At 35.8% G+C, this 27,724-nt stretch overlaps 2 protein-coding genes across 4 annotated transcripts; one reads left to right on the top strand and one right to left on the bottom strand.

Moving 5' to 3' along the window:
- Window positions 1-936: 936 nt before the first annotated feature.
- Window positions 937-3,994, bottom strand: LOC137733123 (SPX domain-containing protein 3). Its single transcript, XM_068472283.1, has 3 exons — window positions 3,642-3,994; window positions 1,917-2,082; window positions 937-1,617 (listed from the first exon to the last, which is right to left on the bottom strand). Exons 1-3 carry the CDS (start codon window positions 3,885-3,887, stop codon window positions 1,241-1,243), a joined length of 789 nt encoding a protein of 262 aa, XP_068328384.1. The 5' UTR covers window positions 3,888-3,994; the 3' UTR covers window positions 937-1,240.
- Window positions 3,995-17,952: 13,958 nt separating this feature from the next.
- LOC137733995 (uncharacterized) lies at window positions 17,953-27,699 on the top strand. 3 transcript variants are annotated; one of them, XM_068473223.1, is made up of 18 exons: window positions 17,953-18,963; window positions 19,255-19,791; window positions 19,872-19,991; window positions 20,070-22,043; window positions 22,127-22,243; window positions 22,409-22,591; window positions 22,682-22,744; window positions 23,223-23,294; window positions 23,393-23,656; window positions 24,402-24,521; window positions 25,190-25,249; window positions 25,712-25,752; window positions 25,925-26,002; window positions 26,092-26,176; window positions 26,328-26,496; window positions 26,619-26,777; window positions 27,090-27,164; window positions 27,295-27,699. In XM_068473223.1, exons 1-15 carry the CDS (start codon window positions 18,106-18,108, stop codon window positions 26,457-26,459), a joined length of 4,704 nt encoding a protein of 1,567 aa, XP_068329324.1. In that variant the 5' UTR covers window positions 17,953-18,105; the 3' UTR covers window positions 26,460-26,496; window positions 26,619-26,777; window positions 27,090-27,164; window positions 27,295-27,699. The 3 variants fall into 3 exon arrangements, with proteins under 3 accessions (XP_068329324.1, XP_068329323.1, XP_068329325.1); XM_068473222.1 differs by having other exon boundaries at window positions 27,067-27,164; XM_068473224.1 differs by lacking the exons at window positions 25,190-25,249; window positions 25,712-25,752; window positions 25,925-26,002; ... (3 more) ...; window positions 27,090-27,164; window positions 27,295-27,699 and adding an exon at window positions 24,601-25,156.
- The last annotated feature ends 25 nt before the right edge of the window (window positions 27,700-27,724 follow it).

Genomic DNA, 27,724 nt, shown 5'->3' with positions numbered 1-27,724 from the left:
AGCAGCATTGAAATCAACCATCGTATAGAAAAGTAAAACAAGAATTGGGACATAAGGGGTTTGGGGAAGAAGCAAACGAGGGGGCCTTGACAGTTTTGGGGAAAAGGATGAGAGGAAAATGGAGAGTGGATCTATGATTTTATATAACCTATGAAACCTTTGAGCGACGAAAGATTTGTCACGCAAAGCTTGCATTAATTAATCCACCTTAAATGTTTAATTGACCATTCCAAGAAACTTTGCGTGACGACACATTCGTTGTGCAAGATTTTGGCAGGAAAAAGCGTCTTCGCGCAAGATGTCAGCGCCAAGTCCCCATCTTGTTGCGTCTTTTCTCAAACTTTGCATGACGAATATTTAGTTTCGTCGTGCAAAGGTGTATTGCCCGATGAAAACCCTCATCACATAATTGTTTTCAATAATTTTTTATGGTCAAGCCATCTCTGCGCGATAATACCCTAGTTTCATTGCAGAAGTGTCCATTGCGCGACGAAATTTGATGCGTCATGTAAAGTTTGGCTGCGCAAGTGTTTTTTTTCTAATAGTGGTAGTGAGAGAAGAGAGAAAAAAAGGCTAAAAGGAGAAGGAAGGAGGGCTGCTACCGATTCCAAGCCTGTAGCACCGCGTCTAAAGGAAATAAAATAGAGTTCGGTGTTTCTTCGATTAGCTATTTTATGAAAAAAAATTCCCCCCCTTGAAATTGCTTTGGTTTATTTTCTTGCCGTTTGAAGCTTTAGCCTGCTTAAGGTATATCTCGTCTTGACCTCTGTTGTTTCTCTTTGTTCTCTTTTTAATATCTTCACTCAATTCACCCAAGAAGGAAAAATAGGTCAAATTGCTTGATATAAAAAGACTTCACCTTGTTCAGCTATTTGAATAACAGTCATTATCCAAATTCTTTTCTAATTACTCAAAATCGTTATAATATTATTTTTGTCAAATAAATCGTTTATAATATTAAACCATTGATATGTGGTAGATATATAAAAATACTAATTAGCGAGCACATTAATTATTCTCCAGCTACCCAAGGATAGCAGATACGGTCTTCCTGTTCATGCAACTACATCCTCAAGTCCAAATTGTCCTCCTCTTTGCTGTCTTGCTTAGAGTAAAAATATTGCCTAGAATTAACAACAAAAAAAAAAAAAAAAAACATAAATTCGACATGTTCCAGTTCTTGTGCTATATATAACTCCAATTAATTTGTCTGCTTATTTATTAATTCTAGCTCCTATAACTAAACAATAGGTATGGGAGGGCTCAGTTGGAATAACTTGGTGAGATCAGAGCTGTCAGCATCCAAGTTGAGAGGTGGAAGAGAATACTGGCTATAAGTAGAGCTGCCTGCTCTTCTAATCTCTTGCATGGTGAGTAGGGCTGCAACTGTGTTCCTAAATATTCCTTCTCCGGCGACCGTTACTGCTTCTTTCACTTCTCTTTTTCTCTCTTCTTCCTCCACTGGGAACACTGCATCTATGGTGCTCTCACATGCCTTGACCAGCTTTGAGATATTGTCAGTTGTAAAAAATGGCTGCTCCAAAATCTTTTGAAGGAATGGCAATCTCAGTAGGCCACCTGTTCTCTTGTCATACTTCTTCAGTATCTTAGCCAACCCTACAAAACCCAAAAATTGTTAAGTACATGTCGAATCATGAATGATTTGCAAGGCTTGTTCCATGCGCTTGAGACGAAGATGACCCTCGGCCTTGATTGGTGTGGGAAAAAAGTTTTACATATTACGCTCACTCGCACATACGAATATATATATATATATATATATATTTATATAGAGTAATTTATTAGTAGAGGGGAAAAAGAAGAACGGGAAGTGGAGGGTGGAATGTAAGTTCTTGAAGGATTGCTGTATAAAATTGGAATGAGCTTATTAATTAGCCTCATCAACCATGGACTACCTGTGTAATTGATGTTGCTGTAGTTCACCAAGAGCACCATCTCGCCGTGGAAATCAACAATGTCCTTCCTAATTTTGCCCATTTCCTCTTCATATTTAGTCATTGAAGGCTGTCTTCCATTTGGCCCCCATTTATCAATTACTCTTTGAATTCTCTGCTGTAATTCCTGCATTCACATTGTATAGATATATGCTGCAGTTAGTTTTTTATTTGTACTTACAACAAGGACCATTTTCAATGCCTTCATTTTTTTTAATAAAAAATTAAAGACAGCAAATATATAGCATATATATGTGATTGATTTAAAATTAATATTCATAAAAAAAAATTGCAATAAGAGAATCAACAATGTGGTGGGTGAAGGAGGACGGAAGATGCAATGTTTGCTTTTTTATAAAGGATAATTATATGGAGATCAAATTTATATATCAAATTTGTAAATTAAGTGATGTGTCAATAATAAGAAATAAGCACGTAAATTTATATTTAATTAATAATCCAATCGTCTACAACAACATATGGTTTACAAATTTGGTTCAAAAAATTTAGTTTCCCTAGCATTTTATCTAAAAATTAGTTTACAAAATTTTATCTAGAAATTTAGTCTCCCTAGCTAGCATTGGTGGCAAAGATAGATAGGGGTGAAGGGGGGCAGCCGCCCCTCCGCTCGCCAGAAAACAAGGCCAAGAGTGAGTCCTAAGCTTCTTTGATTCGGCCGGAAACTGGAAATCTAGAATGGTGGTTCTGTTGAGCAGCTCCCCTGCGCGCAGGGTTTGTTTTTATTAAAAAATAATAATTTTTAAGTAAACGCTGTCGTTTTACTTCTCCATTTTGAAAAAAAAAAATTAAAGTATTTTGGGGGGACCAGTCATTACCCCGTTCCTCCCCAATCCCCATCCCCCCACTTTACCAAACACGCAGCCTTCATCCTTCCCAATTTTAGGTAAATTTGTATTTTCCAAATTTATATTATTTCAAACCCTAATTGATTATTTAATACGAATTTTGTTCAATTGGTATAGAATTATAGAGTATTACTCTGATATGGTTATTGACTATTGATTATTGAAATGAATTTTATAATTATTGATGAATGAAATTATTGTTTAGGATAAAAATTGAATTCTTGATCATTGACTGATTAATTGAATTATTGACTAATGTATACGATTATTCATATTTATTAATTGAATTGTTGGTCTGATCAGTTAGTAGTCATATTAGTATAGTCTACTCTAAGATTAAGAGTCTAATATATTTTTGTTTTCCATTATATAGTTGTGAATAGATCAAAGGTTGAATGATAACATGGTTGTTTACATTGAGAAAAATGTATTTGATTTTATTGATAATGAGCCTATTATGTAACGTTTTCATAACATAAAATCTTGCTGGTAACAATTGTAATTTGTTTGTATTGATAAATTATGGAAGACATTACTTTTGGATTTGGTTGTTGCCATTTTTTTTTAACTTTGCACTCTATAAGTTCGCCCTTCCCCCGACCATTCCTAGCTTCACCACTTAATTGTCAATTTACAAATAAAAAGATCGAGTTAACCCAACCGAGTCAACGACTGGGCCAAAACCAGGTAATCCAAATTGTCAGTGAACAAGTAGTGTTGTCTCTCAGACAAACTATGTATTAAAGCACACAGTAGATCTCAGTAAAAAACCTGTTTAGACATTAAAGATAAATTATAACACAATCGAGAATAAGCGTACCTTATTCCGGATAATGAAATCCTCCTCTTGCTCCATAAAAAACGCATTAAACTTCTCAATCTCATTGTTCAACAAGTAAACAAACTCAGCCTCAGTTTTGCCGTACTCTGATGCCTGTTCCAACAACATGGGAGCTGAAGAAATCAGCTTCACAAGCTTCTTCAAATCCTTATACGACAAGAACTTGTCGCGCCAACCCGGCAACGTCCCATGCATTTGCTGCTTCAATCTCTTCCCAAACTTCATTAGCTAGGGTTACAAAGTTGGCGTTTGGTTACAGAGATTTAGTGGGATTTGCAGAGAACCAGAAAACAAAAAGTAAAAATGAAGTGTAAGAAGATAGTCGAAGTGCTATTGGGAGAGTTGGGAGGGAGGGAGGGAGGAGAGAATAGGGGAAGTTTTTATTAGGAGGAAAGAGTTGGTAGAATATTAGGGAGCATATGCTTGACGTGATGAAGTGGCTGTTGGAAAAGGTACAAATTGAGTCGTCAAAGTAAAAGAATTCTTCGGCATATTCGTTACTGTGTTTGGTCATAGTTTTGGAGTTAGTATTATGACCACTGGACATTGACCGACTCTACTCTATGATGGGATTGTGCCATGTATATGCCTTTATTAGAGGCAACATTTGGAAAATCCTTTTAGACACCGTCGTCGTCAAATAGTGTTACTAATTCATGCGTGCTACAATATATAGAAGTAAATTTCTTGAATTTAGAGTGTAATATTCATAAATAAATAAAAATTAACATACTAATAAATTAATAACACAACGTTATAGTACGATATGATAATAAACTTGTCTAGTTACTAGGTCATCAAATTAAGAGGTTAGGTTGGCAGTACAATGCTTGTGGTTGGCGCCATAGATTTAGTTCATAATCTAAGAGCTCTGATTGGTGACGTACAATTTGGCAGTGGACCACAGTTTTAATCAATGGGGTTGAGAACTGAGATGAGAGACTGACTGAGTTCAGCCTAGTAGTAAATCTATCTTCTACTATATATAAAGCGAGAGGTAGTGAACAGTGGGATTTGATGTCACCGGCTTCCACAAAAATAACTGAACCAAAATGCCCCTCAGTTAAATAAATTCAAAACCAACCCAAAATAATATAGCAAATTATGCAAGGGTAATTTGGTAATTTGATCATCATAAAATATAATATAAATATAAGTAGGAAGAGAGAAAAGAATAAACAAATGACAAAGTTGAGGATGCCACGTGATGGGGGAAGAAAAATATAATAAAAATATAAGAAAACTTATGAATGTTATTTTCAAAACGTCTTAAGAGGCGGGTAGTGTTGTTGATAAAAAAAAAAATAATGAAACAAAAAAAATATTGAAGCAATTCACGCATATAAATAAATTTAAAATGTATAAGTCGCGTGTAGAGCGCTGTGATTTAAAAAATGTCTTTTGCACGCGGTTGTTTATTAAATATTATTTCTCAATTTTTAAACACTTAAGAGGTGCGTAGTGCTGGTTATAAAAAAAAAGTCTCTCGCACGCGCATAATAATGTGATTCAATTAGTTGTCAAATGATCATTTTTTTTAACAAACGATGTTATCTACACTAAGGGGAGTGAGTGGCCTTAGCCTCACAATGGGCTAGCAATCAGTTATTTATTAAATATTATTTTTCTAATCTTAATGTAAATTCAATAAAATGTAGATGGAAATTGGAAGACCGCTTTTATTAATATGGATTCAGTTGTTTTGATTAGTTAAAATACCACTTCTATTAAATGTATTTATTATTCATTTCCATCTACATTAATAAATACATTTAAAACATGTAAATCCCCCTTCTGCACGCGCGTGAGCGCGTGCATAGAGGCTATTTAGTGATTAAGTAAGAAAACTATTATTAACACTTCATAAATCTAAGAAAGTTTAGACTAGTAGTAAATTAGTGATTAAGTTAAAAAACTATCATTATCACTTCATAAATCTAACAGAAATGTTAAAGATTCTCTCAAAAGTGAGACTTTCCATGAACTCTCTGCAACCTCATGCTTTCATGGGATACTTGGTGTGGATGATGGCTCCCATGTCGTGAGTCAACAGGCTGTTGACTTTGAACCGATGTCGTAGGTTGTAAACAACCATGTCTTGCCTTACGTTATGTCGGTGATACGTTGATCAGATCAGGCTTTCTAGATTGATGAAGCTGATGCCGTGGGTATAGTTACTAACACGGTGGTGGTTGCCTAGGTAATGTGGAATACAGGCCACCTTTCATTCGATAACATTATTTCATAAAACTAAATAATTTCTAATATTCCTTAAAACTAAATAATTCTTAAAATTCCTACAAATTTCTAATATTTCTAGAAAATATCTGATATTTTTAAAATTTTCCAATAATTATATAATTATAATATTTCATTTAAAAAAAAAGAAAAAAAAAAGCAATTTCACCCACCCAAACCCACCCACTGCCACCCAAACATCATGCACCCAGCCCTTTCCCTTCCCCACCACTTTCCACGAGCCCCCACCCCACCCCATTCCCCATACCTAAACCCTAAACCCAACTCATCCCCTTTCCTTGTACCCATCACCACCCACCCTACCCCCTCTTCATACAAATTCACAAATATTCACAGCATATCACATATAAATCAAAGCCATTTGTAGTGTAAAATTACTAATATATAAAATAAAAAAAAATTAAATTTGAAATACCTCTGATCTCTAGAGTAGGTGCCAAAGAAGAATGAGAAGCAACCCAAAAAGAGAAACAAAAAGGAACATAACCTAAACGGAATAAAACAATATTGAAGTGCTTATTGTACAACTTTGGTATGATGTTCTTCCAACGTGATCATTTGGACTGAAGAATGCACCATCAGAATTCCAGCACCGCATGAATGAGGTTTATTCAGATTTCTGCGAATTGCATAATCTACATAGATGATATGCTAATCTTTATTGAGACCATCTCCAACAATGACTTATAACCTAAAATTCCCTTTTTTTTCACCTCAAAACCCACTCCAACCCATGTGCTAAATAAAACCTAAAACCCAAAACTTAAAAGAAGGCCAAATACCAGCCTGTTTTTAGGCCAAAAGTCATTATGGGCCCTACCTATTGTGAGTGAAACACGGGCTGTGAAGCCCACTTTCCCTTCCGCCAGACGCGCACGCGCCGCATGCGCCCGTTTTTGCAATCAGCCGACAGCCCCACGTGGGGCTGTTCCCTCAGCTTTCAAAGCAAAAGCAGCCTAACGGCTACTTTTTGTAATCCAATGGTGACTTTAAATGGGCCGGTGGTTAATCCAATGGTCCAGGTTCAAATTTTTTTTTTTTTTAGTTTTATATTTATGTATTTATTGAATCCAACGGCTTAGATCAAATATAATTAAATATAACGGTAAAAAAAAGATCTAACGGTCCAAATTTAAATCCAATGGCTAGAATAATTTTAAAAAATTATTTAACCTAAAATTCAACCAAAAACTCTATAAATACCTATGTATTTGTTCAAACATCCACACAAAACTCATTTTTCTCCTACAATTCTTTCAATTTTTCTTTATACCATTTATTCTCATTTCCAGAATTTTCAAGATGGCAAAAGAGCATGTTAGAGGTCGTAATTGGACCTTTGACGAAGATATTGCTTTATGTTTGGCATGGATTTTGATTAGCGAAGATGGTGCCGTCGGCACCAATCAAAATAGAAAGGTTTTATGGGGTAAAATCGTTGATAAGTTCCATGAAATCTCCAACGCCGGTTGAAGGGAAGTTGGTGGTGTTTATGATCGGTGGAAGATTATCAACAAAGCGTGCACTTTGTGGAAAGGAAGCTTGGAGAGAGCCATGGTTGACATGCCTAGTGGAAGGGGTGCCTCAGAAATTGTGAGTTTATTTGTTGATATTTTAGTTGTCATGTACATAATAGTATTTTGCAACTAATTGTTTTTATGTATTTGTTGCATAGGGTGACAAAGCAATGGCAATTTACAAGACAAGAACTACACCAAAAAATCAAGCTTTTAAGTTGCATCATGCTTGGAACATCCTCAAAGATTGTCCGAGGTGGGGAACCGATGCGAACCAACAATGTGGAAGATTATTTCATAATGAAGCCCCACCCCCAAATGATGTCAATGAAGGTGTGAATTTTGCCGACAATGAAGGTGTCGAACAAATGACCCCAACTTCTTCTTTTGCAAGGCCCCCAAGTAGATATAAGCAAAAAGAAGCAAAGAGAAAAGGGAAGTCCCAAGATCCGACACGTGCACAATTTGCTAGCGAAATGACAATAATGAACGAAATCCAGTGCCGTCGGCAAGAAGAATCGGCCCAAATGCTTTTGGCCATGAAGGAACAAGGGGATAGGGAGCAAGAAAGGTACGAAACTAATTTGATAATGGAGGACCTCGACAAATACACTCCAGAGAGGAAAAGATACTTACGTGGTAAGCAAAAGGAAATTTTACGAAGGAATGCCACAAGGAGTATATTTCAAGATGATGATTCATCTCAAGACTATCACCCAAGTCCATCACCAAGTCAAGATGGTGAATATCATTATTAAGTTTATGTAGTCTATGAGTTTTCGATTGTATTAAGTTTATGTAGTTTATTAATTGTTTTTTTTTATTTTTTAAGTTTATGTGGTTTATTAATTGTCTTTTTATTTTTTAAGTTTATGTGGTTTATTAAATGTCGTTGGTATTAAGTTTATGTGGTTTATCTTGATTTTCATGTATTGATTTAGTGATTTTTCAAAATTGATTGGAATTTAAATATTTTTAGGTTAAAATGTTCATAAAATTAATTTAGGATAGTCTACATAAATTTTTTTTTTTTTTTTAAAGTTAATTTAAAAAAAATAGCCTTAATTCATTCTTTGATAATCTGGGGCTAAAATTTTAAGCCAGAAGGGTTGGAGTAGAAAAGCTGTTTCTGGGCTAAAACCTAAATTTTCTGGTCTAAATATTTTTAGGTTTTAGGTCACCATTGGAGATGGTCTGAAGATATTATACAACACAAAATACATCTTACAATATACCAAGACCTGACTTACCAAGATGGGTTAGTTTTGTCTAAATCCAAAATGAAGCTAAGAATGACATATGTGAAATTCCTTAGCCTAAAAGGGATCAGAGTTGTAGATACTCGGGATTGGATGTGTCTTATTCCTTAAGAACACATTGTCGAAAAGATTAGATAATTCCCTGATGAGCTTAAAGGAAAAACACACATCTAGCAATCTCTAGGCATTATCAATTATGCCTCCAATCACATCCCAGGACTATAAAAAACGACAAGAAAGATCTCAAAGCATTTAAAGAAAAATGTTGAGAGATGGTCATTGGAAGCTACAATAGCAATCAAAGAGCTAAAACAATGGCGCAAGAAGCTTCCTTCTTTAAAGATCCTTATTGTGTAACCATGATTTTCCATGAAGATGAAACGTGGCACCTTGGGTAATAAAAAGAACCGGAATGCCTATAGCCCATAAAGTGTAGTCTAATAATCCTAGTCCAGATGGCTAGGCTTAAGCCCATTGAAGGCATTATTTGTCTTCCAAATAATGAATCTTAATTCAAGTTAGGATATCTTAGGGATTAGGCAACGTAATCATAGTCTTAGGAGAATTGGATATCTTATCCTATATTCTCTCATAGATATTCTCCCAACTTAATAAAGATTACTTTCCCTACAATGACTCACAAGATCTCTATAAATACTCTAAATTGGACATTTATCAGAGAACTTCTACCTATAATACGGATCCTTCATTTTCTCTACAAGACTACTAAACACATATTTTCTCTACACCTAACAGAGCATCATCTTTCACTATGCTACTGTCTGCACCTAGACACGTCCATGGATAACTCATCTTCTTAATGCTTCGACATAGGCTATTTGTCAATGATGGTTCACGATGTACATCACACCATTCTTTCTTATAACTACACTCGTGATTTGATTCTCCTTCCAAAAGACATGTACACAGTCATATTCGGATTCAACCACACCTCCAATCAACCCCATTCTCTCTTGCAGGAGATCATGCACAATTCCAACTAGATTTCACCTCTGTCTTTGTATGTACGCAAATTTGGTTCCAATAATTGATGCTTTTATTGAGAGTGAACTCATATTTCCCAGCTAGCGAAATATTTCATTATCATGCACATTATAAAAGTTTGTCAAGTTTTTTGTTTCACTTTGCGTAAAGTAATGATTTATATCTTAATCATGTTATTCTCAAACATGGAATTTTGGATACAAGTTCCTACCTAAAGCTTGTCCAATATTATATAAATGTAAAAAGTAAAAAATAATAAATAATAAAAAATGAAAAAGGATGAAAAACATTAAGTATTGGCAAAAGACAAGACAACTTAAATGTGAAAAATATAAAGTTTCAGATATAACAATACCTACATTACTTACAATACAAATAAAGTCTACATGTTCACTATTTCTTTTTGAAAAGAGAATTTACATGTTGACACCAAATTGCATTTCACCCATTTGTTTATGATTGATAAATTTTACATGTTGACTTCTTTGTATACTACATTCCGTATTCTGTGCCAAGGAAATACAATATTTAACAAATTTTCTAGCAAGCAGTTCTGAGGATTTTTTGGGTTAATTCATGTTCTTGTGCCAAGAAAATCATCTATCAAATTCAACTACAAATGAGGCTAAGCTTCTATGGAAATTGTCAATAGCTAATACAACATATACCAATAAATAAATTTATCCCAAAAATCATGCACAACCTGCAATGCAGTAACAAACTCTGAAAACCCTAAAAATCCATGTCTTACTATCAATAATCGCCCAAAACCAATTGAAAAAAGGGTAACTTGTCGTCCAATAATAGTAACATGCGCGTCACACACATACGTGTATGACTCACTCTCTTCTTCATCTCACACGTTTATGACTCCATATCTCTTCATCTCACACGTGTATGTCTCATCTTTTCTCCATCATACGTATGTCTCCCTGTTTCCTTCATCTTTTGCGGACAAATCTAAAAAGATTAGCCTATTTCTTGGCTGCAAGCTTGCAATATGCCGTTCTTTATCACTTAAAAATGATCAAAAATTTGCTTCTCTAAATCAACTTTTGGGACTTCAAATGTTGTAATAAGGGTGTTAAGGGAAGCTTCAGTTTAGTCGTAGGTGTGGGTGTGGTGTCAAGGGGTAATGGTGGTGGAGAGGTATGTTGCTGGTGGTTATGGAGAGATGGAAGAAAATCATATTTCTTTCTTTGTTCTTTGTTTTCTTATTACTCTCAAACAAACACTCGACTCATTCTTGGTTTTTGGTTCATATTGCATTTCAAGAATCCAAATTTAACATTTTATTTGCCTTAAGCAACAAAAGGCTTCAAATATAAAATAACTAATACTCACTAATTGAAAACAAAAAACATATGTAAAGACGTATTAATTAGAAAGAGAGACATCCGATGCTGTACCAATCATAATCACTATATGTATCAGTTGTTTCACCATCTTCATCATTTCCAAATAGCAAGTCCTCTTCCTCTTCCTCATCCTCATCTATCTTCGCCTCCGCCTCATCCATATGTTGCCTCATTACACCAAACATTCCCAAACCTCTACGTCAACATCCATTGATTCAGGATCAATGTCCTCTCTGCATAATGGTATAGTAGTTTCATCATTGTCATCTTTAATCGGCCGTATTGAACTATCACTTTCATGCTCGTACTCATCATCATCTTCGTCATTTTTAATACCATTATCATCATCATCTTTCTCTAGAACATCCCAAACGTGCCTATGTTGAATCTTCTACACAACTTTCCAAGGATAACCCAACTTTAAATTGTCGATATAAAATACTTGTTGTGCTTGTGTAGATAACAAATATGGGTTACTATCATACCATCGATTGTTTACATTCACCGATGTAAGAAGAAAATCTCGAATGATCTTTTTTCCTTTGGTATCTGTATTGAACCACTGACATTTGAAAAGAATTACCCTAAAACCTCCTATAAATTGAACTTTAATGATATTAACTAAGTTGCCATAAAAGTTATACGGTTCACCATTATTCGATCCTGACGTCATTAACCCATTATTCAGTGTTATGCGGTTTTGACCAACGAGTGTGACCAAGGTATGTCGTTCACAATACACCTTGTGTATTGGATAGTGCGTCAATCAGGATCTTGTGCTAATGAAAAATTCTCTAGTCACCAATCTAGGTTCTAGAAAATATAATGACCTGACTTGCTACCTAAATCATTTTGGAAACAACTGTCTATGCCTCTGTTTTACATTAGCATGATTCTCTTTTTCCAAAAGTTGGATATGCTCACTACATGAATATAAAAAATATATTAGTCAAAATAGTGGAATTACAAATATCATTAGTGAAACTTAAACTATTAAAATCACATACTTTCTGAAGTCTTCAATTTCGTCACAATTGTCTAACATATACCAATAAGCCACTTCTATTTCTTCCCTCGAAAGTTCAACCATTACATGACCTCTAATTAGACGTGCTTTTTGAGCAAAAAAATAAAGAAAAAAGAAAGCAATGCATTAGTATCACCACCATCATTGTTTCTTTCTGGTCGGGGGAATTTTGTCTCAACATCACATAGATACATGGAGCAAAATGTTGAAGACTCGTATGTCATGTGCACTTCCACAATGGAACTTTCAGGCCAAGCTTTGTTACGTACAGATTTCTTGTATGTGCCTAGCAATCTAAAAGTTAAAGCATTGATACTATGTACAAAAACAAACTAAATGAAACTAAAGCAAGCATGATGGCACATTACCTTTTTACAGGATACATCTAGCGACATCTAACTAGTCCTGCTAATTTAGCCTCTCGTGGTAAATGCACAATTAAATGAACCATGAGAATGAAGAAAGCAAGCAGGAAGATTTTTTCTAGTTTGTACAATATGAACACAATGTCTTTTTTCTTTATTTACACGCATATTTCGTGAATATTAGATGCATAACTATCATGAAATTTAATTGATTGCAACTATTGTGGAAAATCTTTATGCTCAGATGGCTTGAATACATACTGAGCTGGTGGCTTATCCAATTTATTATTTTCATTAAATTCCAATTGCAAAATTTCACTTGATATTCGTATATTTTAAATCCATCCTCGCCTTGAGTGTGTCATTTGACTTCTTTGTATTCAATGTCCCAATCAGAATATCATATGTATTCTTCTCAATATGCATGACATTAAGATTATGTCTAATCTTCAATTTAGAACAATATTCCAACTTGAAAAAAATACTCTTCTTTGTCCAATTCAATTCTTCAGCGTTCCGCTTCCTTTTCTTGTCTTTATTATCACGATGTTTACCAAATGTGCAAGGTACAATATAATCTAATAGATCAAGTATGTCATCGCCTGAGAAATCTTTTGGACGATGTCTCATCTATCGAAGACCATTAAAGAGTGCAGTATTATTGTTCCATGAATGATTCATTGGCAAGTAACGACAGTGTCCAATATAACAATACTTCTCAACTTGGTGTACGATCCATCCTCATTACATATGCCAACTTATCATGGGTGCTCCAACCATATAAACTTTCATATTGTTAATGTCACAGTTGCACACAAATTAAAAGTACATGCAACTATTTTATCTTGGGTTTGAAAGCCTTTTCTTATAATTCCTTAAGCTTATCTACTAATGGATGCAAATATACATCAATCTCATTTCCGGGTGCATTTGGTCCAGGAATTAACAAGGTGAAAAAAGAGAATGGTTTTTTCATGCATTTCCATGGGAGCAAATTATACAGAAATAAAACAACTGGCCACATACTATAAGGCTTGATCATATTCGAAAAAAGATTTAAGCTCTTTAATCATAAGGCCCAATCTAGCATTTCGTGGGTTTCGAGCAAAATCAAGGTACATTTTGTTAAACTCTTTCCCAGCAGTAGAGTTTGCTAGATGCTTCATTGTATTCACATCATTGACTCTTTTATCCTTATGTCACATTGTGTCTTTGCTCGTATGTCTTGACATGAACAACCTTTGCAACCTTGGTTTAAGTGGAAAAATACCACAATACTTTTTTGGGAACTTTCTTTTTTTTGCTCACAACCACAAGCCTTATACCTTGGCTCATTACACACTAGACAACTATCTTTAATTTTCATGTTTTTATAGGACAATGCACAATTGTAGTAACAAGCATGGATATTCTCATACCCCAATCTAAGACTTGTCAATATCATTACTAACATCTTATCAACTACCTTGTCAGTCCTATGGTTGTCAACTTTATTGTTGATCAATTTCACAACATGTCAAAACTGTATATTCATTGCATCCAGGGTATAGTTCCATTTGAGCTTTATTTATACTGACCATGACGCCATTAGGATTACTAGTTGGCTCATCATTCGTAAATCCTGAAGTTCATCCTTGCACTTAATGGATTCACTCCCCATGATATATCTATATATCATAATTCATATCCATAACAGAGTTCAACAAATGAAGATCAACGTCTTCAACATAATGAAAAAAATTATGTTATGGCAAACTTTAGAAGACATAATGTCTAATTATTCTAGTTCACATGATGACGAGCAACGTCAATGAATGACTTGACCTCTTCTCTATACTCCAAACTAAGGAGATTTTGATTACGAATCCATTGTCTGTCCATGATGTCCACTTGTATTTTAACACAATATTAACATACTAAGACTTCTTTTCTAAATACTATTTGTTTTAGACTAAAATAATTTTGAGTAGCTAGATATGGAAATTACATAAAAGAGGGAAATATATATTTCAACAAGGACTAGTTAAGGTATGTCTTTCATAGGATGTGTGTGTGTATACATAAAAGCCATATGAAACTAGTAAAGTGACAGGATCAATAAAAATTTTATCCTAAACATCCAAATATTCTATGCATTAACAGATAAGAAAAAAGTATATAGATTGGAACTTGATCGTTTTATTCTCCATAGCATGATAAGAGATTTTGTCTGAGATGTATTTTCACCTCGTTGCTGATTCCCTGAAAACACACTACACAACACACCACATATAGGTCAAAGGTTTGTTTTGTTACAAATGAGAGTGAGAATTAAAATACTTCGATGCTAAACAACAAATATCCAAAACTACATACTCCTACACATTGAAAACTTTAACAAAACTTAGTGTATCTTAATTTTAGTGAATCTGCAGACTCTGAATTTAGTAGAGTTTCAAAATACTATTATAATTCTTCTGAATTGGGTTTTCCTTATGAGTAATATAGTTGGAGGACGTTGGATGCTTACTTTGCCAAAGCCTCCCACAATGGTTGAATGCATACAAGAATTTCTCACTTCAAATTTGACGATACAATTGAGAATCAAGTTCCTTTGTGACAAAGGTGTAGCAAAGATGAATGATTTTTTATGCAAGCATTTACTCATGAAAAAATGAGTTACATATATCGAGATCATTTTTACCTGTAAAATCATGAGTATTCCCAATATGAGATAGAACATAGCATTTAACTCTTTAAGCTTGGGTGCTTCTTTATGCTTGAGAGTATGTTTTCTTCATTGTATATTAAAAACGAATTCTTTGTTCATAGACTTGGCTGAGACTTGAGCCCCCGGTTGCGACTAAAAAAATTATAAATAGGAAAGATGATTTGACAAAATGAAATATAATTCAAATACAAATTGTCGAGATGAAAGTATAAAAGTCGGTGGTATCTTTCCTCACAACCTCCAAAACCTCACAACTTTTGATATCACCAATTTATACTTTGATTTAAAAAAAAAAAAAAAAAAAAAAAAAAAAAAAAAAAAAAGCCCATCCAAAAATATGTAAGAATCAAAATTAGCATTACATTTCAACACCTAGGGAACCTCACAACTTTTGATATCATTCGAGTCATGCTTTGATAAAAAAAAGCCCATCCGAAAATATGTAAGAATAAAAATTAGCTTACATTTCAACACCTAGGGAATTCAATTCAACTAATTTGTCAAAATGAAATGCAATTATCATTTCAATTGAAATGGATTTGAGGGTTATAAGTTTGGAAATTGCCATATTTCATTCAATTAAAAGTTCTTGTGCACAACCTAAAACAAAATTAAGATGAAATAAGACCTTACCCGGCTGCAGCCACCAAGTTACTTGAAGATGCAAGTATCTGGGTGTTGAAGGCAAGAGTGAATCAGTGTAGTGAGACAAATCAGAGTGCAATAGAGAAAAAAAATAGTGCGATTAGAAAAATTGAGAGGGTGGGCAAGAGAGGGAGACGAAGGGGACGTGGTGGTTGCTGATGATGGCAACCACTGGATTCTGTGCAAGAGAAGGAGACGAAGGGGGTGGGTAAAAAGTGCAGATAGATGAAGTGGGGCTTTGTGAAAGTGAACTTTTTCTTTATGGAAGATGAAAGAAAAAGTTTCATTTAATTTATTTTAAGTTTTTCTTTCTAAATATAGAAAGTTTGAAGTGCCAAATGAGAATTTTGGAGTGCCAATAACAATTTTTGTGTCTTTTAGGAATAGTTTTCTTTATACAACCAGTGAGGCATCTTTAGCCTCACGTGTAATTGTGTTGCATTACTAAAAATTATGTGATGCATTCTAAATTCGTTATCAATATACTTTCATTTGGACAGTGAAATTTCCCACCCATTTATGTGTGACGAATCTAAAAGTTATATGTGACGCATATAATCTAAAAGATATTCCAAGGCATGCGAAAGTTTTTATGTGATGCTTTCTAAAATCTCTTCACTTCATAATATATGATGATTTTCTGGGCGCCACCACTATTTTCGTCACATATTCCTTGTGTTTCTTGTAGTGAACCCTGGGAATAATTTCATTTATCAAGAGAAGTAAGAAAAAAAAAAAACAGAAAGATTCAAGGCATTACATGTGGCTGTGATGTAGTGATTAGGATTTTTTTAAGGAAGTTGAAAAGAAATCATTTTGGGAGGACATCGATTTGAGAAGGCAAAAACGTGTAAGTTGAAAATAAACTGCACTGATTAGTGGGTGGATAATTACCATTTTTTTTCTCATCGAAATCATATGTGGGACAATCTTTTTGGAGTATGTGAGGGATCATTAATCAAAGAAACTATATTGTTTAGGATCAATTTGTAGTATATGTGTGTTGCATCTGACGGACTAAAACAATCATCTTCAAGATTCACCCAAAACATGGTAAGTAGGCAAGCACATATGGAAGTTTTTTTCCGTGTTATATTACCAAATTATCCTTAATATAGCTGGTTGTTTGTGTGTTGATTTTTTTTTATTCAAATGAGGAATTTTAGGGTTATTGAAAGCTACACCTATTTTAGCCTCTTGCCACACACTTGCTCTTTTACATATTATTCTTTATTTGTATTTTTTATTCTTTTTATTTTCTTTTAAATATTTTTTTTACAGTTTTATTTTAAAAAAGTTAAAAAGTAAACTGCCCACTATGATTTTTATTTTGTTTTAAATATTTTTTTTACAGTTTTATTTTAAAAAAGTTAAAAAGTAAACTGCCCACTATGTGAATACTCTGGATTTTCTTAAATCAAATTGTTTTTTTTCATAAATCTAATTAAGGAATGGTATTTAAGTGCATTTTTGAAATTATGAATGATTTACCAATTTTATCCTATGACTTTATAAACTAGCATATGGTCACACTCAAAGTACATGAGAAGTTTTTTTATTTTTATTTTTAAAATGGAAGGAGAGAGGAAGAGAGTAAGAGAGACTGAAAGAATGTGGGAGTGGGAAGAGAGCTTTATTTTTTATTATTTAATTACAGATATGTCATAATCACATGTAAGTTCAAATGTAGGTGAGACTTAAAATAAAAATAAAAAAATTTTGGTTGTGTGAAATAACATTACTGTTCATATTTTTTTATTTATGTTTAGTTTAATTAGAGGGTTAGAATGATAACTTCATATATTTAAGTTGAGAATGAGAATTCTGTTAATATGTAATTTAGATATAGATAATATATAATAAAGATAAATAAATAAATATTGTAGTGAAATTTTCAAAAATTTTTTCTCGAATAAACGATATTATTTACATTAAGCGGGAAAAGGTGGTTCAGCCTTACAATAAGCTTTTGATTATGTGGTTCAAATTCATCTTTAACTAGATTAAATTTAAAACATCTCACTTACGAGTAAAAATAAATAGTACTAAAATATAGTACTAAGCGACGACGAAATCTTCATTTTGGATGACAAAGCAAACTTAAAACAGTTTTATTTTTTATTTATTAAAGCATTTTTAAACAGTTTGCACACCGGGGAACACCACCGGCCGCCTGTCCACCCGATAAAATTCAAAACCAGTCTCGGACCCCCAAAACCCGCGATATTCCACCACGAACCCGAGATTCCCTCGCATTTTCTCTCCGCCATTTTTCTCACCTCTCTCCGTACCCCAAAAATGCCGATTCCAAACCCTAAATTCCCTCACGAATCGCTCATGACTCAGGACCAACTCATTGACTCGCTTACCTCCCACATCTCCCTCTTCCACTATCACTCCAATTCCTCAGACCTCAAACCCAACCCTAACCCTAACCCTAACCCTAGGTCCTCGATCCTCAAATGGTTCTCATCTCTCACCGTCCACCAGCGCCAAGCTCACCTGACCGCCGTAGATCCCAAGTTCGTACGGGTCCTCGTTCAAATGCTCGGCAGGGTCCGCGCCAACGGCCATGGCTTCTTCATCATCCTCCCTGACCTCCCCTCCGGCGACCTTCCCACCCTCTGTTTTAAGAGGTCGAGTGGGCTTCTGTGTCGGGTGGCCGAGTCGAACGAGCTGGAGAGGAGGGTTTTCGAGTCGACTCGGTTGTTTTCTTCGAGGGAAGGGGAAAAGGTGGAGGGGTGTTCGTGCTCGGTGAGGGATATTGATACGGTTACGGTGAGTGAGGATTTGGTGGAGAATTTGGATGGGTTTGTGGAGGCAATGGATGAAATATCAAATGGGGGGTTTTTGAGGGGGGAAGAGAGTGACTTGGGATCAGATTGGGTCGAATTGAAGTGGTTGAAGGATAAAGGGTATTACAGTATGGAAGCATTTGTGGCGAATCGGTTGGAGGTGGCGTTAAGGTTGGCGTGGCTGAATTGTAGTAATGGGAAGAAAAGAGGGGTGAAATTGAAAGAAAAGATGACCGCTGTGGGCTTGGCGGCCAATGTGTATTGGAGGAAGAAGGGGTGTGTAGACTGGTGGGGAAATTTGGATGCGGCAACAAGGAGAAATGTTTTGACATCGTTGTTGGGCAAAGCAGCGAAACCTTTGGTACATTTTCTAACTTTATGGTTTTATAGTGTTTAGGTGATAGTGTATGAGAAATGTAATAGGTTTATACGGTTCTGAATGATTCTGTTGATAAATTAAGTTGTAATTATTGTGCTAGAGAATTGGATTTAATTGGTAACAAAGGAAAGGAGTTTTGGTGAATGATGCATTAATATCCTTTAACTAAAGTTCTAAAATTGGAAATCTTTATATTGTAATGAAGCTTACAATATGATGGTTGATTTATTTGTTTGTTATAATGTAGCTTAACTTAGTTCATTTTAACTTTAGATTCTTGAGATCCTGAAGACATGTAGTGAGGCGGGAGATGAAATGTGGCTCTTCAATAGAGGAGGAGAACAACCACTGAGGTACAACCAAATTGCATCTATGCAAAAGACAGTTCCAAAACTTGTGGCTGACATAGAATTTGGGTCAAGCATTATCCCGGCTTCTCTTTCTGGAAGACCTTCCTTAGTCGCTGGCTTTAATAATCTCTTTCTGCTTCAGGATATAGTAATGATGATATCCTTATGTAGCCATAGTGAATATGATATAGGGAAACTTTTTTATAGCACGCTGAGTTCAGTTTCTACCATTTCTGATTTTATATTAAGAAAAGTACGGGGATTTCTTATGGTTATTTTGCTTGAATGCACAAAAATGGAACTTCTAGCAGATGGAAATGAAAAACCCTTATCTAAGAAATCCAAGGCAAAGCCTAGTGCTTTTAGCCATAAAAGTAAGGGGAAGACCCGCAATGTGAAAAGGCCAAATCCTGTTCCTAGGTCATGTGCGGATGATTTTTTGTGTGAAAAGTCTCTCAAGGTACTCTTTAGTTCGCTGATGTCCTTTTGGATTCACAACAAATTTTGTGGATGGTTTTAATTGCTTCAGTGTTATGCCAGGATCGTAATTGTACATTGGCTCATAAAAAAAAGGCAGATTCTGGGGAGTCTAAGAAGATTCCTAGTATACATCAGGAGGTGGAAATTTCCAAAGAGGCATTATCGTCGAAAGATGAAATGGTTATTCTTGTTCTTTTAATTTGAATCACATTTCTCATTAATGATTTGAATGGTTTGTAACTAGTAGCTTGTCATCAGGAACATGCACAAACAGTGGTTGCAAAAGCTCAAACTGCTGCAAGGAAGGGTAGGAAAGAAAAAGGAAAAAACAAAATAACTGGTTGTAAGAATTCTGGTGATGTAATAAAATCCGAAAGATCAGTCATGGAAGCTTCTTCTGCTTCTGTCATTCCTGAAGATTGCACAGCAAAGTCTTATCCGGTTTCTAGTGATTCAGCTTTCAAGAACAAGACTGGTGATAATTCAGCTAGTTGTAACATCCTTGTGACAAATTCGATTTCTCCTGGTTCTGCCAATTGGCCAACTAAGGATGACGACGATGCCACCCAAAGCATTCAAGAGAATTATCCTGTTGGTTCTAGAGCAAGTTCCAGTCATACATTTTCCGAAAATTACAATTCATCAAACAATAGTACCGAAATTCAAATAAAATCGTCTGGTAGTGTAGTACCTTCTCCTCTGCCCGCAGTGGATCATAAGGTTTTCAGCCATAAAGATATTGACTTTCAGAACGAGCAAGCTGGCAAATCTGATATAAAAGATGTTGCACCAGACAGGGGCATGAGAGTTGATGATATAGAAAGGGAAGCCATTCCGTTTCAGGACCAAGAACATGGAAATCATCTATGTGATACTGGAACCCCATGTTCTTATGAAAGCTGTCAATATGAGTGGCCTGGTGTAGCTTGCGCCTATTATCCACCTGTTAACCCACATCTCCCACCCGCCACTGACCGATTGCATCTGGATGTTGGTCATAACTGGCAGAATCACTTTCGCCAGTCTTTCCTACCAACTATACATCAGGCGAGAAGTTCTCCAATTCAAGGCGGGTGTAATCCAATTCTGACTCGACCACTGCCAATGAGTTTAGACTGGCCTCCAGTGGTTCGAAGTGCTCGTGGATTGGCTCTATCGCGAACCTTTAATTATGATTCTGGATTCATCTCAAAGAAGCAGTGTAGTTTTCCACAGGTTTTTTCCACCCATAGTGTCAAGATTAATGCAACAAATGTGGACAACGAAAGGAAGTATTCTTGGGATTGCACGGACCTACCTGATCCAGCAACAGCATATGAACTAGCAGATGAATGTGAGAGCCACTGGATATCAGAGGATGAAGTTGAGGTGCAAGCATTTGCCGGGGTAGACTATAATCAGTACTTTGGCGGTGGTGTGATGTACTGGAATCCTTCTGATCATCCGGGGACAGTTTTCTCTCGCCCTCCTTCCCTTAGTTCTGATGATAGCTCATGGGCTTGGCGGGAAGCTGACATGAATAGGGCTGTCGATGATATGGTTGCATTTTCTTCTTCATATAGTACAAATGGTTTGACTTCACCTACTGCTTCCTTTTGTTCTCCTTTTGATCCTTTGGGATCGGGAAACCAGGCTCTTGGTTATGTTATGCCTGGAAGCGAAGTACCTGGCAAGGTGCTGCATTCCTCATCAACAATGACAGACACAGCAGCGGATGAGGAATCCTCTGGATCTTTGGCTGATGTAAATGGTGATGTTGAAGGGAAAACAGGAGACTTGCTTACTTATCCCATTTTACGGCCAATCATCATTCCAAACATTTCAAGAGAAAGGTCAAGAGAGTTTAAGCGTAGTTATGATCGCAGAAGCCCATGTGTTCCTCCTACAAGGCGTGAGCAACCTCGGATAAAGCGGCCACCATCACCTGTGGTGCTTTCTGTTCCACAGGCCCCTCGACCACCTCCACCCTCTCCTGTGAGTGACGCCAGGAAAAACAGGGGCTTTCCAACTGTTCGGTCTGGTAGCTCCAGCCCAAGGCAGTGGGGTATGAGAGGATGGTTCCATGATGGAGCTAACTTGGAGGAAACTTGTTTGCGCATGGATGGTGCTGAAGTTGTTTGGCCTTTAAGAAGTAATAATATTTCTGGCCGTCCATTGATTCAACCTCTTCCTGCACCCTTGTTGCAGGATCGATTGATTGCTATTTCTCAACTTGCTCGTGATCAAGAACATGTAAGTGCAGCATCTGACTTATAAACTTTAAATTTGTGTTGATGTGTAAAAGTCCTTCATAAGAAAGTATATTCATTGTACAGCCAGATGTTGCATTGCCCCTACAACCTCCTGATTTGCATAACTGTCCTATCCGGAAGGCGTCTCTTTCTTTGATGCACAACCTTGTCCATGATGACATTGACCTTTTCTGCAAGCAGGTACAATAATTGATCTATTATTGTTGTTTTAATCCATTCTTCACCATCATCATTGTGTATTATCTTCAAGTTCTCCAATCAAAATGTTTGTCAAATATTTGTACCATTGATCCTCGTTCCATGTGTTGTTACATTCTACTGAATGTTTGATATGATGGGCTGAAGGTGGCTGCAGAGAATATGGCTAGGAAGCCCTACATAAATTGGGCTGTCAAGCGGGTTACAAGGTCTCTCCAGGTACTTTGGCCCAGGTCCAGGACAAACATATTTGGTTCAACTGCAACCGGTTTGTCACTTCCAACAAGTGATGTGGACCTTGTGGTTTGTCTACCTCCTGTGAGGAACCTGGTAAAAAAACTTCTTGATCTATTCTCTCAGTTACATTGACCTCTTTTCTAGTACTTTTGGAAAAATACTCATATGCAGACATATTTTTAGGAACCCATTAAAGAAGCTGGGATATTGGAGGGGCGTAATGGTATCAAAGAAACATGCCTTCAGGTACATTGTAAATTAGTCTATTATAGAAAGGCCGTTTGATTAATCTTTTCTACTAGAAATCTGTGTACAGAAACTGGTTTTTTTTGTTTTTTTATTTTTTTATTTTTTTCTCTCCAATAAATGAAGGGAACTGTTCTACACTAGCTTGTCACCGTTCTGCATTTGTGTTTTCTATGCAAGCTGTTTATGGTGTTCTAAGCTTAGTGTGCACATTCATTGAGGCTGCATAAACTTTGGAACACTTATCATTCTGTTCCTATTGGAACATTTTGAGTTTCGGATCCTGATTGTTCTGAACTTTTTATCTGATTATTTCAATATGCTGCTCATCAATAAACTTTTCTGGTCAACTGATTTGTTTCTCGTTAAGTTTTTGCGGTGCCAACTGATATGTAGCACCCCTTCATCCTTTCCGCTGGTATCTAAGATTGTTTTTTCCTGTTGCCTGCTCTGTGACAGTCTTGTTTTGGTGTTTCAGCATGCCGCTAGGTATCTTGTCAATCAGGATTGGGTCAAAAATGATTCTCTTAAGACTGTGGAAAATACAGCTGTATGTCCTCTTCATTTTAATCTTTTGATTGTACTTCTGTTTCATTTAAGCTTCTTTTACTTTCATGGTTTTTCTTACTGTTTTATCCTTGGTTTTAGATACCTGTTATAATGCTTGTGGTGGAAGTTCCCCATGATCTCATTGTCTCATCTGCTTCCAATGTACAATCTCCAAAAGAAGAGCCACCTCCCATGTCTGGTGAGCATGGCATTAATGTGAACTCGAGTGTGGTTGTTTTAGAAGAATCTGTGGTGCCCAAATGCTTACAGATAAATGACGATGCTACAAAGGATTCAGTATCAGTTCGTATTGACATCAGTTTCAAATCTCCATCTCATACAGGACTCCAAACTACACAGCTGGTATATATCTCTCCCTCAATCTTTTGTGTGTGCGGGTGCGAGATGCATGTATTTTGTGTGAGTGTGAAATATAGCTTTATCTACTTCAATCTTCCAATCTTTAACTTTTAATGAATAAGGTACTCAATCTTCCACCCCTGGTCTACAAATATTGGTTTAAGTTTAAACTAAATTTTTTACAGAGGTTTTGCAACTGTCATTATTGATGTTAGACGTTTATATTTAATAAGTTAGTCTAAAAGATTTCAAAGCGTATCACCCGAATGCCCAATATTTCACTCGCAAAGACATCTGTGATTGGAACGTCAAGGCTTGCTGGAGAGAAATTTTTGTATTTAGGTTGAAATCCCAAGTGTTAATAAAAATTCATTAGATTATAACATCAATGTTATGCCCATGTGTTTGGTGGTACATTAATTGTGGGGTGGTTACTTGCAAATTGCTACTATTGTGTGAAAGCTTGTGGTAGTGGATTGTATAAAAAAGTCAAAACAAAATTTGTATGCTGGTGGATAAAATTATGTTTCTTCAACCATTGTAATTGGGGTCTTTTAGCAACCATTCTTGCAGTCCTTTTGGATCTCAGGTATCCTCTCTTTTGTTTCTTGAAGCGGTTAGCTATAGTTCCTTGCGCATATTTTGTTGCGTATTTGGTACTTGCAATTTTTGAGGTGCTTTTGGTGACATTTATAGCTTACGTATATACTTTATTTATATGTTATGAACCATAAATAGTCATTTGCAGGTCAAGGATCTCGCTGAGCAGTTTCCAGCTGCTACACCCCTTGCTTTGGTACTGAAACAGTTCTTGGCAGATCGTAGCCTGGATCAGTCTTACTCTGGTGGCTTGAGTTCCTACTGTTTGGTGAGTAACGCTACTTATTTCAAGGTGCAACGTCAGTAAATTAAATTGATTTGAAGTTTTTGATTTCACCATCTTCCAGTAAGGACAAATGGTATCAAAGGTGATGGCATGCCGTAGAACTTTTGGACTAATGCATAGAACATTTTGTTCTCTCAATGATTGTCCTTTTAAAGGTATTAAAACATTAATGCTTTAAACTAGCAGCTGCCAGATCAGGGTCTAAATTATAATGCACTATAAACATTATAGAAATTGAAGTTTTAAGGTTAATCAGGGAATTAAAAGATGATGATATGTTGATACTCAATTTTAGGAAGCACGAACATGACACAAGTACACGACATATTACGTGTATTGGCTTCTCAATTTTCTTGTTTTTTTCATATCAAAGGGTAAATTTTAGCATAACTCAACTAGCTTGGAACATGGAACATACTGTGAATTGCTGTTATTGGCTGATGGAGGACGGTGTTGTATTTGCTCCTCTGGACTATTGAGTTCTGTTGCCAGTGATCTTGTATAAAAATATATTTTATTTTCTGCTTATTTTGGTTGAGTATCTGGCTTTTGTTCTTAAACATGTCTTGTTTAAAAGAAAAATGCAACGAATTCTGTAGAGCATCTGTGCCAGTTAATTATTTTTGGTGTATTTTTTTACTCTTTTTCAGGTATTACTTATTACACGTTTTCTCCAGCATGAGTATCATCTTGGCCGGCCCATCAACCAAGTAAATTTCTATTTTCAACTCTAATTTTGTTTGTTAGTATGTTTTATTTTCCCTTGATAATGTACTATACAAGTATCGTGGAGGACCTTTAGGTACTATATACTTGCACCAAATTATGTGTGACATTTGTAATTTATGGTTAAAAATATATTTTGATTTTCTGCTTGGTCGGTTGAATAGTCAACTCACTAAGTTATTAGTATTGAACTTCTGAATGGTTGATTTGATTGAGGGTCCCATCTTCCATATATTTTGAGTAAACCATTTCAAACAATTAGTTACTAGTTAGAAATGGAGGTATCGTTCCCAATTTTGTAAAAATATTCAAATTTCATGTGGCTGGCCGCTGGTCTAAGTTCAAAGTTCTCATTCAAACTTGTACTTGTTGCCCTTTTTAGTTTCTCATTTTTGCTGATGATTATTGCTAGATTGCTTTATACTAAACCAGTAATGATCTTGCAGAACTTTGGGAGCCTTCTGATGAATTTTCTCTACTTTTTTGGGTAAGACAACCACTGATAATGAATTTCTCTCTCTAATTATAGACCAGTGCAACTACTTCTTGGATTGGAATTGAGTTTATTCTGATTGAATTATTGTATAGTTCGTTATAATATGGTTTAAGCTACATAGCGATCGACGCTTCATCTCTCTCTTCCTTTCTCTTCCTTCTAGGAATGTGTTTGATCCTCGCCAAATGCGTATATCGGTACAGGGAAGTGGTGTTTATATTAAGAGGGAAAGAGGTTGTAGGTAATGGCAGTACTCTGTTTTCTTATCTGTGCTTGAAGAGAAATTCTTAACTTTATTGCATTGCTTATATATTGATCTGCTCCATGTAGTATTGACCCGATACACATTGATGATCCCCTTTTTCCAACTAATAATGTGGGGCGTAATTGCTTCCGTATACATCAGTGTATCAAGGTAAGCTGTGTTTTTTTGGGATTAATTGTCATGATATTTTCTGACATATTCAATATTGCCTTGTGTGATAATGTGATGCTTATCTATTGCTAGCTGCATATGTGTACAGATGCTTGTTTCTGACTTTCGAGATTATCATTGGATGTTGTAGGCATTTTCAGAAGCTCACTCTATTTTGGAGAATGAGCTGGCTTCTTTTCCCAATGACAGTGGTGATGATGCGTGCTCAAGGCCGCCATATAGACTTCTCTGGAAAATCATCCCGAGTATTGATCTATCGTAGCACTGCTTACTGTATGCAAAGTCGTATGCTTCTTAAGGTAATCTTAAAATTTTAACATTTCCTTTCACTAATTTTTAATTGTTTGTTGGTATTTTTTTATTGTGAATGGGTTGGTGGGAAACTAACAATTTCCATCTTATCGTGGTCCTGTGTTAATAGAGAGGAGTGGAGGTTGCAAAATAGTATGTGCCTTCTGTTATGACTCCTTACCCTGCTAATCCCATCCCCTGGCGTTTTAACTTGTTGGTTGAAAACTGCGACCCCTAATTATGGCTCTAAGCATGATTAAATTGGAGTTCATTCTGTATGTGCGACCATGTAAGTTTACTGGACTTTCTGCTTTTGTATTGGAGTATTCTCTAATGCTTCTCTCTGTTTTACTTGGGAGCATTTGACAACCATTTCGTTTTCAGTTTTTGTTTTCAAATTTCTTGTAAACTAAAAACTGAAATGGTTATCTAGCGGGCCTTTACTTATGCAGTTTCCTCCCATATGCACAGTTTCCCCTCTTTCAGTGATTGATTTCTTTTCTGCTGAGTTTCTCTTTTCTTTTCTATTCTTTTTTCTTTTTTTTTTCTTTTTTTTTTTTTGGTTTTTTCCCCGGCAGGATATGTCTGTAATTCACTGCAGATTAGCTCCGGCACTCTCGGTGCAGTTATGAACTCTCTTTGTTATGGTTCTGGTGCAGGTGTTGGCCACAGAAAAGTAAGGTTCAGACAACCAAAACACGTCTTTATTTGTGTGCCTCCTATGCTGTTGTTTATTGGTTGTGCTCTTGTGGTTTATGTATTCATTGTCAAATTGTAACTGACCAATCTTTACTCTCTTTTTTCAGTCGCCGGTTTGTTGCCGTCATAATGTCATTAAAGACTGGATTTTCTGCTAAACTGTATCAAGTTCATCTTGGTGCCAAACGTGCGAAAGTGAGAGTGGAAGGGAGTAGCAACAACCAGAAAAAGGCTCGCATCAGATTCTTCAGGTCAGCCCCCAAACCTGATTTGGCGGTTCACTGTGCTGAAAACTCTAAAACCAATTGTATATATGTTAGATCGGGTGTATAAATTTTATACAACTGTTCATAAATTATACCAGCTGTTCAGTTACGTCGAACTAACATAGAATTTGTATACTTGTCGAAAACATTTACCTAGCAACATAAATGTATTGAGATCATAAAGTTCAACAGTATTCTGTATTATTTGATTTACAAGCAAAATATCAATGACAAAAAGTGAGAAGACAACAACCCGTTATTTGTTCGTTCG

The sequence above is a fragment of the Pyrus communis genome, chromosome 5 (genome assembly GCF_963583255.1).
Source record: "Pyrus communis chromosome 5, drPyrComm1.1, whole genome shotgun sequence".
Taxonomy (NCBI): Eukaryota; Viridiplantae; Streptophyta; class Magnoliopsida; order Rosales; family Rosaceae; genus Pyrus; species Pyrus communis.
Note: the sequence above shows the minus strand (reverse complement) of the source record. Positions and strands in the feature narration are given on the sequence as shown.

Excerpts from the sequence above, each read along its gene's own strand:
- LOC137733995 (XM_068473223.1), top strand. The coding sequence starts at position 18,106 with ATGCCGATTCCAAACCCTAAATTCCCTCACGAATCGCTCATGACTCAG. Across the intron at positions 22,592-22,681 it reads TACCTCCTGTGAGGAACCTG|GAACCCATTAAAGAAGCTGG; the intron begins GTAAAAAAACTT and ends ACATATTTTTAG. Across the intron at positions 25,250-25,711 it reads TTGGCCGGCCCATCAACCAA|AACTTTGGGAGCCTTCTGAT; the intron begins GTAAATTTCTAT and ends ATGATCTTGCAG.
- LOC137733123 (XM_068472283.1), bottom strand. The coding sequence starts at position 3,887 with ATGAAGTTTGGGAAGAGATTGAAGCAGCAAATGCATGGGACGTTGCCG. Across the intron at positions 2,083-3,641 it reads ATTTCATTATCCGGAATAAG|GAATTACAGCAGAGAATTCA; the intron begins GTACGCTTATTC and ends ATGTGAATGCAG. Across the intron at positions 1,618-1,916 it reads CAGCAACATCAATTACACAG|GGTTGGCTAAGATACTGAAG; the intron begins GTAGTCCATGGT and ends TGGGTTTTGTAG.